This window comes from Pelodiscus sinensis, chromosome 3, assembly GCF_049634645.1.
Source record: "Pelodiscus sinensis isolate JC-2024 chromosome 3, ASM4963464v1, whole genome shotgun sequence".
Lineage (NCBI taxonomy): Eukaryota > Metazoa > Chordata > Testudines > Trionychidae > Pelodiscus > Pelodiscus sinensis.
Genome location: NC_134713.1, coordinates 79689676 through 79700899, shown reverse-complemented (window position 1 = coordinate 79700899; position 11224 = coordinate 79689676). Strand labels below are relative to the sequence as shown.

The 11224-nt window shown below is 46.5% G+C and overlaps 1 protein-coding gene across 1 annotated transcript; it reads left to right on the top strand.

Annotated features, from left to right (window-relative positions):
- The first annotated feature begins 3595 nt into the window (after nt 1–3595).
- On the top strand, nt 3596–10842 carry LOC142827852 (uncharacterized). The gene is made up of 2 exons (XM_075923982.1): nt 3596–9767; nt 10025–10842. Exons 1-2 carry the CDS (start codon nt 9294–9296, stop codon nt 10175–10177), a joined length of 627 nt encoding a protein of 208 aa, XP_075780097.1. The 5' UTR covers nt 3596–9293; the 3' UTR covers nt 10178–10842.
- The last annotated feature ends 382 nt before the right edge of the window (nt 10843–11224 follow it).

The window sequence follows — 11224 nt, the reverse complement described above, 5'->3', positions numbered from 1 at the left end:
CTTTCCCCTTCACCTCCACCTCCATTTCTCTTTGTAAATGGTAGCTTCTAGTACTCATGATTGCAGCAAAAAGCTTGTAAATATGACCTGAGTGCACTCTAAAGTTTCAGCAAGGGGAAGGCAATTAAAAGAAAGACACTTTTTTTCATTTTAGTTTTTTGGGGACCTGCCTCATGATCTCTAGACACATACGATTAGCATTAGTGCATTTGGAACTGAGGCTATGTGGAGAGGTGTGAAAGAGTTTGAGAATAGATTAGTTACAGCTAATCAAGATATGGAAATCTCTGGGGGACCATGCCAAAGAAATATAGACTAAGTTAAGGGGAAATAAGATTCTCCCATCATCTGCTTTTACAGGATTCCTTAAGATAGCAGACAAAAGCATTACAAGAATCAGTGATAGGAAGCTGAAGCCAGATTTGTTTAAATTGGAAATAACAGATAAAAATTGGCATTTTAGCAACTAGATTAACCGGGTGATGGTAGATTCTTTATCACCTGGAGCACATCTACACTGCTTGCTGCTAACCTGTGTCTGCTGACTCGGGTTCATGGGGCTTGGGTTGTGGTGCTATAAAGTTGCTGTACAAGCAGTCCCTTATATACGTTGGATTGTATTCTTGAAAAGAGTGACAGATGCTGAAATGACAGATACCAGGGAATTTTTCCCCATAAGAAATAATTGCCTGCACTATGTCTTCCTGCTCCCCCTCCACATCTATCCTGCCTTTCCCACCCACTTCTGCCACCTCCTCCAAGCATTCTCCATCCCCGCTGCCCCCCTTCCTTCCAAGTGGCTCCAGCACACTGTGGAAAAGTTGTTCAGCATTGTGCAGAAGGTGCTGGGAAAGAGGAGGACAGATGAGCGGTGCAGGGGAGAGGGGTTCTGGTTCCCCATAGATGCTAAGAATCCACAGAAAAGTGACACCAACGGTCAGGACTGATTGGGATTGGGACCGATTTAAATCAGAACACATACCCGTATTGATGAGTGACAGTTTTGAGAAAGGATGGATGATTGGGAGATATATACCAGTGCCCCTGGTTGGGCACTCAAGCTTGGGCTGGAGATTGGGTTCTGACACCACTGTGAGGGGGAGGCTCAATGCCCAAACATGTACACTGCAATTCTGCAGCCCGACTCAGCTAACTTGGGCCAGCCATGGGTGTCTATTTGCAGTATAGATGTACCCTGCATACAACTTTTCAGTGTAGATGCAGTCCCACTGGATTTGTGTGCTGGGAATCACCCCCAAAGTATCCCACAATCCCATTTTCTGACTTTCTTTGTCCTCTGGACAGTCAAGTTTGGGAACAGTCAAGCTTTCCCATACTGCACTACAAAGGACCTGAGCAGTCACATTTTGGGAGAACATAAGAATGGCCATATTGCCCAGTATGGTCCATCTAGCCCAGTAGCCTGTCTGCCAACAGTGGTCAATGCCAAATGCCCCAGAGGGAGTGAACTAGGGAGGGTACTAGGAAGTTTGGGGTATGGGTATGGGTGCAATGTAAACACTACAGCCCAGGTTGTGAGGCAGGGTTCAACAGGGTTCAACCTGGGGTTACAAATGTGTGTAGACACTAAAAATCTAGGTTAACAAATCCAGGTCTTCTAACTAAAAATTTTTCTAACGCTGGGCTTACATTGCAGTGTAGGCATACCCAAGTCTTTAAATCAAGACGTCCTTCTGTTCAACCACAGGTTATTGGTTCAAGAATCACTGGCTTAAATGCTGTGGCCTGTTTTATGCCAGATCAGACCAGATCTTTTTCTAATGGTCTTTTCTAGTCTTAAAATGTATTAAAATAATATTTTACTGGAAAAACAATACCAGTGGGGGAGAGAGAAAGGATCAGAGTCTAGGAAGCACAAAGAGCCAAATTCCTTTCTTCAGACATTTATTCACTGATTCCATTTTAATTAATCTTTAAATGAGTTAAGAGGATTCTATAAGGATACAGACCATGATGATGAGGACATGGGGATGGAGATACAGCAGTTTAGCTGTTTCCTCTTCAATAAACAATAAAAATGTTTATTAATGTAGAGAGATGGTAGGAGTTATGAATAGGGAGAGAAAGGAGGAGAAAAACAGACAAAGAATAGAAATGATAGAGAATAGTAAGAAAGAAATAGCACATAAAGGGGAAAAGGCAAACAAAATATACTGTTGTTAATTAAAAATTAAACATTTTACGTGAATTAGTATAAAAGGAATTGGATAAATAAAATATAGAGGACAAAAGACAGAGACATAGAAGGGAAGAAAAATGAATGAGAGCAAGCATTAAAAGTACATTTGCAGCCAAAGTCTAAGTAAATTAGTAACTATGGGTACATCTACAAAGCAGAGCTAAAGTCCAAATAAGCTACGTCAATTGCATAGCATAGGTCAAAATAGCGTATTTTGGGTTTTGGTGCTGTCTACACAGCAGGAAAGCAAAGGAGGAACACTCTTCCTTCCACTTTCCTTATGCCTTGTAAGATGAGGATTACCATGAGTAACCTCCAGCCTGACATTATGTTGAAATAAAGGCTTATATTGTAGATGTGCTCTTTGTTAATTCGGAATAACATCAGTTGTTCTGAAATAATGCTGCTGCGTAGACGTACCCTATATATGAAAATAGTGTAGTACTATCTATAGCAGTTCCATGTTTACATTTTCCAAGAGTCTAGCATGACTGCCTAGCAGAAGCTGAGTTACAGGTAATGGAGAGGGCAAAAAGCATGTCTTTAAATATTCACAACTGTTTTATGTCTGATTTTGCTTATCAGACCAGCTAGTAGGATTCACAGAGGGGGGAGAAAAGCAATGTCCCTGTAATCAAGATATAGATGAAGGCATGAGGTCTTAGTTTCTTCCAATTTAACATGGTGATGTATTAGAATATAAATAAAATTCACTGGGAAAAAGTATCTCTCTACTTATGCTACAAGTTTCAAGAAACTCAAATTACACTATTGGGATGTGCCTTTGATACAAATCACCAGCCCTTAACAAAATTTATATCAATGGTTCTTTTCCATAGCTCATCTCAACTAAGGATAGATTACAGCCAGTCTGATAAAAAAAGTCAATCAAATAAGGTTTCAAATAAAAAAAAATGGAAAATTATTGTTGATGTACATTCTCATGTTTGCCTGTTTCCCCGATAGGCTCTTTAACCTTCCAGGTTTCTTCTGAACCATTTAACAAAACAAAGAAGCAAAAACCATGTAACCTGCCTGGAGAGACAGCAAGATAAACTACCCAGCCTTCTCATTAGAGCAGCTTGCGTGAAAAGCACCATTGTTAGTGGCCTGCCCTTCCTTATCTCTAGCTGGCAACTGGGCTGAAAGCAAATGAGAACCAGGAATGTTAATAAGGATGACTACTACAGGCAGCAGCAAACTTCAAAAAGGAGTTCAAAGGAAGAACAGTCCATAGGTCAGTGCCACACAAATGAGACATATTGATGGAGGGAGAAGAGCAATTACTATTATTTATCACACTTCCATGTTATTGGGTTAACACTGCTGGAAAAGCTAGGGCAAGTACCTCATCTTGAAAGAAAACAAAGTTGTAAGGCCTTGAAGTGCAAAGAGTTTGCCATGGTAACAGACGGAAATGAGCCTCCAATAGTTACCTATGATTCAGCAGAAAGAACAGGTGTGTGCTATCTTTCAAAATAAACATTCATTCATATTTCATTCCCCACTTTATTACAAGAGGCATAGACTTTTTTCTGCCTTCACTTAGAGGAGTCTGGTTACCTGAAGGAGTCTGCCATTGGTTTGGGAAGTGCAACCAGCTTTCTAATGACAGCTACTTTTGAAGTTTCCAGTTTAAACTGACATTGTAACTATTGTAGGATAATGTTTTCATAATACAGCAGCACTGACACAAACTGGATTTGCAACATAAATGGAACTCTGACAGCTTCCTAAATTGTGCTCCTAATCTTCATAAATTCAAGGCTGTTGTACAAGTCAGGAACATGGCTAAAATATGGTTCCACTCCATCTCCACAGAAGACAGCCCTCTGTTTAAATCCCCTCAGCAACCTACTGTGTTGTAAACAGTCATTGATACAGTAATAGATGGGAACTTCACCAATACATATGCTAAACTTTCTAAAAGCGCTCTGAAATCTTATGCAATTGAATATGCACCTCTTCTGAAAACACCTGTCTTGTCTAATACCATGACCATAATGAGAACAGGACTAAGCCTACATTTGCGTTAAAACAGTTACTGCCAGCAGGTTTAGTCAGGAGAGCAAACAGCCATGCCAGGACTCTGGACAAGGCGGAGGGCTGGGTTGGCTGCATGTTCATAGAGGGGGCAGAGCCTTGGGCAATCAGCCCTCAGCACTGCCCAGAGTATACTATGCCCTACCCCCAGCCGTTAGAGCCACCCAGAGCATGCTGCTCAGCTCTCCAGTTGCGATTTAAAGAAACCAGGTTCCGAGTGCCGCCGCTTCTCCCCTCCCCCAACAGCAGGCCTGGTTGTAATACATTTTCTCTGCCCACTGGGAACAGAAGTAGTTTTTGTTTGAGGACAATGTTATTATAGACTACCCACAACACAGCTAATTTATTTGGAATGAATATAGTTAAGTATTTTTATTCTTTGGAGCTTACTTTTTTTTTTAAGTAGCTCACCCGAAAACAGCAGGTTTGAGGTGGTTTGTTAGAGCTAACTATTTCTTTTACTTGGACTGACACATGGTGGCTGTTATGCATCCATTCTTTTTTCAGCATGTTAAAGTCTGCTGAATATAGTGCTTTGTGACTGCCATATCTGAGGGAAAGACATCACAGTGATGTAAAAATTTCAGCCTTGGGAGTTTCTGTAAGAGACTAAGTGCTGAAGTGCATTATGAGGAAGCCTTCAGCCTTCCAATTGCTTTTGATAAGTTGACGCAATTTAATAAGAAACCCTAATATTGATGCGGGTGGATGATACATTAAAGAGCATTTCACTTTTAGGACACCTCACTTAATCCAGCCCTGACTGGTAGTAACCAAAAGTCATTACAATCTGATGGTTGTATGGTGACTGATGTGAAATGAGTTATTGATCAGGTAATTTCTCAGTGCACATTGATATGTATCCATGTGATACACACAAAACTCATCACAGCATCTTCCTGCTCTATTATCTTCCTGTGATAGGTTATACAAACCCATCCCATACTGGCAAGGAAGGGGTTAGATATCTATGTTGGGACCAGAAAGCTCCACCCCACCATGTCTCCAAGTATGCAAGGAGATGGACTGAGCTACACCCTGAGAGCGTGAGAAGAGGAGTACTGCAGGTGTGCACCAGGAAGAGACTGGTGATTTTTAGGAGACCTGAAAATGTATCTTTGGTTCTAGGTATTTAATGACACAGGGAAAGAAGGGTGTGGTGTAAAGTGATCTAGGAGATGATATTATAGCACTTGGTGTAAAACGTAGTTGCTTATGCTGAGCTTTGTATTGGAAACCAATGGAGAAGGTAAGCCCAGATTCCCCTAATATGCATAGAGCATGCCAAAAGTCAAAGCCTTCCCATGACTGGGATTTTAGATAGAGGAGGCTCTAAGGACAGAAGGATCAAGATCCTGAGAAGTCAACCTGGTGGGAGCCCTCTCACCTAGCTCAGAGAGCAACCCCATTGTTGGAGTCTTTATATATGGTCTATGATTCTATGTTGGGATTGGTCCTGCCTAGGGCAGGGGATTGGACTTGATGACCTTCTGAGGTCTCTTCCAGCTCTATGATTCTATGATCCCAAAAGGGACAGACATAAACATGTGACCTGGCTAAAGGGCTGAGTCACAGAAGACATGGATCAATATAGAGAACACTTATTCCAGTCAGCTGATACAGGTATATGGACAACACCAATGCTGGCTGCCTTTCAAGCAGCCATAGGCTATGTCTAGACTGCAAGCCTCTTTGGAAAGAGCCTCTTTCAAAAGAGAGCGTCTAGACTGCATGTTGAACTTTCGAAAAAGCGGCTTGCTTTTTTGAAAGAAAGCATCCAGTGAGGAACTTTCGAAAGAAGGTGTTCTTCCTCGTAAATTGACGTTTACCGCCATCGAAAGAAAAGCCGCGTTCTTTCGATTTAATTTCGAAAGAACGCGGCTGCAGTCTAGACGCAGGTGAAGTTTTTTCGAAAAAAGGCTACTTTTTTCGAAAAAACCCCTGAGTCTGGACACAGCCATAGTGGTAACTGAGAAGATGGCTCTGAGGCTTATGTTGAAGAGGCGAGAGAAAGGAAAGAAATTTTGTGGAAATGGGAGTATTGACCATTATCTTTGCAAACTCATGGCAAACAGGAGAGGTCCCAGATGATTGGAAAGGCAAATGTAGTGCCCATCTTTAAAAAAGGAAGGAGGACAATCCAGGGAACTACAGGCCAGTCAGCTTAACCTCAGTTTCCAGAAAAATCATGGCGGGGATCCTCAAGGAATCCATTTTGAAGCACTTTGAAGAGAGGAAAGTGATCAGGAATAGTCAACATGAATTCACCAAGGGCAAGTCATGCCTGACCAACCTGATGGACTTCTCTGACAAGGTAACTGGCTCTGTGGATATGGGGAAGGCAGTGGACACGATATACCTTGACTTCAGTAAAGCTTTTGATATAATCTTCCACGGTATTCTTGCCAGCAAGTTAAGGAAGTATGGATTGGATACATTAACTGTAAGGTGGATAGAAAGCTGGCTATATTGTTGGGCTCAACGGGTAATGATCAATGTCTTGATGTCTGGTTGGCAGTTGGTATCGCGCAGAGTGTCCCAAGGGTTGGTTACAGGACCAGTTTTGTTCAACATCTTTATTAATGACTTGGATGAGGGGATGAATTGCATGCTCAGCAGGTTTGCACATGACACTAAGATAGGCAGAGAGATAAGATTGGAGGGTAGGGATAGGGTCCAGAGCGACCTAGACAAATTGGAGGATTGAGCCAAAAAGAATCTGATAAGGTTCAACAAGGACATGTGCAGAGACCTACACTTGGGACAGAAGAATCTCAAGCTATATTACAGGCTGGGAGCCAACTGGCTAAGCAGCAGTTCAGCAAAAAAAGACCTGGGGATTACAGGAGATGAGAGGCTGAATAGAGGCAACAGTGTGTCCTTGTAGCCAAGAAGGCTAACGGCATATTAGGGTGCATTAAGAGGAACATTGTCAGCAGATATAGAGAAGTGATTATTTCCCTTTATTTGGCACTGGTGAGGCCACATCCAAAGTATTACATGCAATTTTGGAGCCCCCATTATAGAAAGGATATGGACACATTGGAGAAAGTCCAGCACAGGTAACAAAAATGATTAGGAGGCTGGAGCACAAGACTTTTGAGGAGAGGCTCAGAGATTTGGGCTTATTTAGTCTGCAGAAGAGAAGAGTGAGGGGGGATTTGATAGCAGCCTTTAACTATCTGAAGAGGGATTCCAAAGAGGATGGAGAGAGGCTGTTTTCAGAAATGACAGATAACAGAATGAGGAGCAATGGTCTGAAGTTACAGTGGGGAAGGTCTAGGTTGGATATTAGGAAAAACTATTTCACTAGGAGGGTGGTGAAGCACTGGAATAGGTTACCTAGGCAGGTGGTGGAATCTCCATCCCTAGAGATTTTTAAGTCCCGGCTTGACAAAGCCCTGGCTGGGATGATTTCATTGGGGTTGGTCTTGCTTTGGGCAGGGATTTGGTCCCAATGACCTCCTGAGATCTTTTCCAACCCTATGATTCTATGGCCACATGAGGTAAATTGACATAGGTGCCCAGAATGTGTATATTAATTCTTACTATATAGGGGTATGTCTACACTCCACGAGGAGTAATGGTAGTTCGAATTAGAGAGCCTAATTTGAACTACCTACTCCATGCCGCGTGTAGCCGCGGGCACAGAGTCCGCACTAACGGGGATTTAAAAATGGCGGCGCCCGGCAAGATGCAAATGAAGCCCGGGATATTTAAATCCTGGGCTTCATTTGCAACTTCAAATGCCTACATTAGCCACCCTATTTCGAACTAGGGTGGCAGTGTAGACATACCGTCGTAGAAGGAGGAAAAAGAATTTAATGTTCAGTACTCATGAAGGATAGAGGAACACGATGGAGCTTGCCTACACCATTATATTGCTATACCAGTTTATGTAAAGCAATACCTAGTGCAGATTACAGATGCTTACATTGATATAACAATAAGCTACAGACTTACAAAGTATAGGCATACGACAGTATGAGGATTAGTTTTCCTGGTATGACATGCTTTAATTAGAGATATTCACTATTTAAAACACATAATGGTAATTCGTTAACTTCCAGTAACTCCAATTAAAGATGCATATCTTAAATGCACATGTCAAGTTCCCATTTCTTTGCACATCTAGCTGGGAACAGGAAAAACTAATATGTGAGACTGAAAACCTTAGCCAATTTGGGAATTGACACTGCAGACAAAGGTTTCACTCAATCATTCAAACATCAGTGTCAAGAACTGCAGTCTCATTCATCCAAGCTACAACAGGAAAAAAAACCAAGAGGCCCCTCATGCCTGCTTCCTTTTTGGTTCCATTTGCCTATATTTCTCAGCCACACACATTCCCTTTCTTCAACATTTTATCTGCTTTCCTCTTGAACTGACTGATGTCCCTTGTTACAATGGCAATTTCCTGTATGCAGAACTGTTAAGCTGAAGACCCAGCTTTGAGGCTCTAGCCTCTGATCCTAGCCTCTGATCCTACTCTCCATGGCTGTCTCTACACTGGCCCCTTCTTCGGAATAGCCATGCTAATGTAGAACTTTGGAATAGGGAAATCCGCGGGGGATTTAAATATCCCCCGCGGGATTTAAATAAGCATGGCCGCCGCTTTTTTCCGGCTTGCGGAAAAGCCGGAAAAAAGCGTCCAGACTGGCGCGATCCTCCGGAATAAAGCCCTATTCCGGAGGATCTCTTATTCCTTCTTGCAAGTAGGAATAAGCTAATTCGAACTAGCGCATCTAGAACTAAAAACTAGTTCGAATTAGCGTTTTGCTAATTTGAACTAGCGTGTCCACACTGATTGGACGCAGGGGCGCGTTTAAGGGCAGCTGAAACCGGTTCTGGCAGGGCATCAGGTCAGTAGTTGCTTTGTGTGGCTGCTGTCTGAGGCTATCTGAGGCTCGTGCTTAAAGGGACCCCCCTGGACAGCCGGTTCTCAGTTTTTCTGCTTGCTTGCCTACCTCACCAAGGGACAGCAAAGCGTTTTTCTCTGCTCCTGTCTGTGTCGGTGCTTCCCTTCAGGGCCGCCGCCGCAGGTGGCATCATGGAGCCAGAGCTCGCCCTGCACTTTCTGGTGCAGTTCATGGACTTGCTGCTGCAAGGCTGCCAGCAATGGCTGGAGGCTGCCTGGTTCCACCTGGTGCATGTCAGCCCCCTGCCTCTTTGCCTGGCCACCCTGGGGGCCATGGAGCAGCTGCGGCGGCGCCCGGGTGCCAGCATACCCCACCGCATCTGGCGTCTGGACACCAACAGCGACTGGTGGGACCGCATCGTCCTGGAGCGCTGGGGAGACCAACAGTGGACCCAGAACTTCAGGATGAAGAGGGACACCTTCCTGGAGCTCTGCGAGTGGCTCGCCCCTGCTCTGTGCAGAAAGGACACTCGCATGAGGCCCGCCATCCCCCTCCAGAAGCGTGTGGCCATCGCACTCTGGAAGCTCTCCATGCCGGACAGCTACCGATCTGTCGGGAGCCAGTTCAGCGTGGGGAGATCCACCATCGGAGCGGTGCTCATGCAGGTACGGCACTCGCCGGCCACTGGGCCAGGGGCGAGGGGGGCTGCAAGGAGGGGATGGGCCACCCCAGGGAAAACGGAGGGTCGGAGGGGGAGGAGGCAAAAGTGCCCCGCACCGGAGGGGCCAGTCTCTCCCAGCCGTACTACACGCCGCCCGGGGGGGTTGCTCCTGGGAGTGGGGCGTGGGGCACTGCCAGGGCACGAGCACTCCCAGCCACCTGGGCGCCCCACTGATTCGCGCTTTGCTGTGTCTCTCCGCAGGTGGTCAAGGCCATCAACCGGGTGCTGCTCCGCAGGGTGGTCCGCCTCGCCGACCTGGACGCCGTCATCCAGGGGTTCGGCGCCCTCGGCTTCCCCAACTGCGGGGGAGCCATCGACGGGACGCACATCCCCATCCGTGCCCCGGAACACTAGGCCTCCCAGTACATGAACCGCAAGGGGTACTTCCCGTGTGGGACCACCGGAGACAGTTCACGGACATTAATGTGGGTTGGTCCGGCAAGGCACACGATGCCAGGGTGGACCAGAACTCCTCCGTGTGCCAGAGGCTGCACGCCGGGACCTTCTTCCCCGACCGCCACATCAAGGTCGGGGACACGGACATGCCCGTCTGCCTGGTGGGGGATGCGGCCTATCCCCTACAGCCCTGGCTCATGAAGCCCTACTCGGGGCACCTCAACCCCTCCCGCCAGGCCTTCAATGCGAGGCTGACGAGGGCCCACATCATCATTGAGGGGGCCTTCGGGCGACTGAAAGCCCGATTTAGGTGCCTCCTCACCCGCCTCGACCTCGCCGAGCATAACATCCCTCCCGTGGTGGCAGCATGTTGTGTGCTGCACAATTTGTGTGAGAGGAAGGGGGAGGCTTTCCTGTCAGCCTGGATGGCTGAGGCTGACCGCATGGCTGGCCAGTATGCTCAGCCCCACACCGCCGCCATCCGGGAAGCCCAGCAGGGGGCCGTCCGGATCCGGGAAGCCCTGCGGGAGAGCTTCCAGGTGGAGGAGGAGGACTGAATTCTCCCTGAATGCCCCACTGGGGCCTTCTTCCACCCTCCCCCCCTTCCCCTTTCCCCTCCCTAACCTCCCTTCCTAATGTCAAATAAAGACACCTGTTTTGGCAAAAAAAAACCTCTCTTTATTTTACATAACTGGGGTGGGGGGAGGGAGGAGTGATAGTGGGAGAGGGGAGGGGGAAACCTGGGAGGAGGGAGCTGGAAGGGGGAGGTAGGGAAGGGAAAGCTCAGGCTTGGGGGTCCGGCTGGCTCTTCCATCTCGCAACACTGCGGGTGCGGGGCCTCGGGGGGGAATGGTTGTGGAGGGTGGGGCAGGAGGGACGGGAGGTGCGGAGGAAGCGGGAGAGGGAGCAGGGGCAGCAGAGGGAGCAGGGGCATCAGAGGTGGGAGGAGGAGCGAGAGCTGGGGCAGCCGCAGGAGCCGGAACAGAAGGAGGCAGGAACCGGTCC

What these genes read in the sequence shown, in the direction of transcription:
- LOC142827852 (XM_075923982.1), top strand. Translation starts at nt 9,294, where the DNA reads ATGGAGCCAGAGCTCGCCCTGCACTTTCTGGTGCAGTTCATGGACTTG. An exon ending in TCGGAGCGGTGCTCATGCAG is followed by an intron (nt 9,768 to 10,024) that starts GTACGGCACTCG and finishes GTCTCTCCGCAG; the next exon opens with GTGGTCAAGGCCATCAACCG.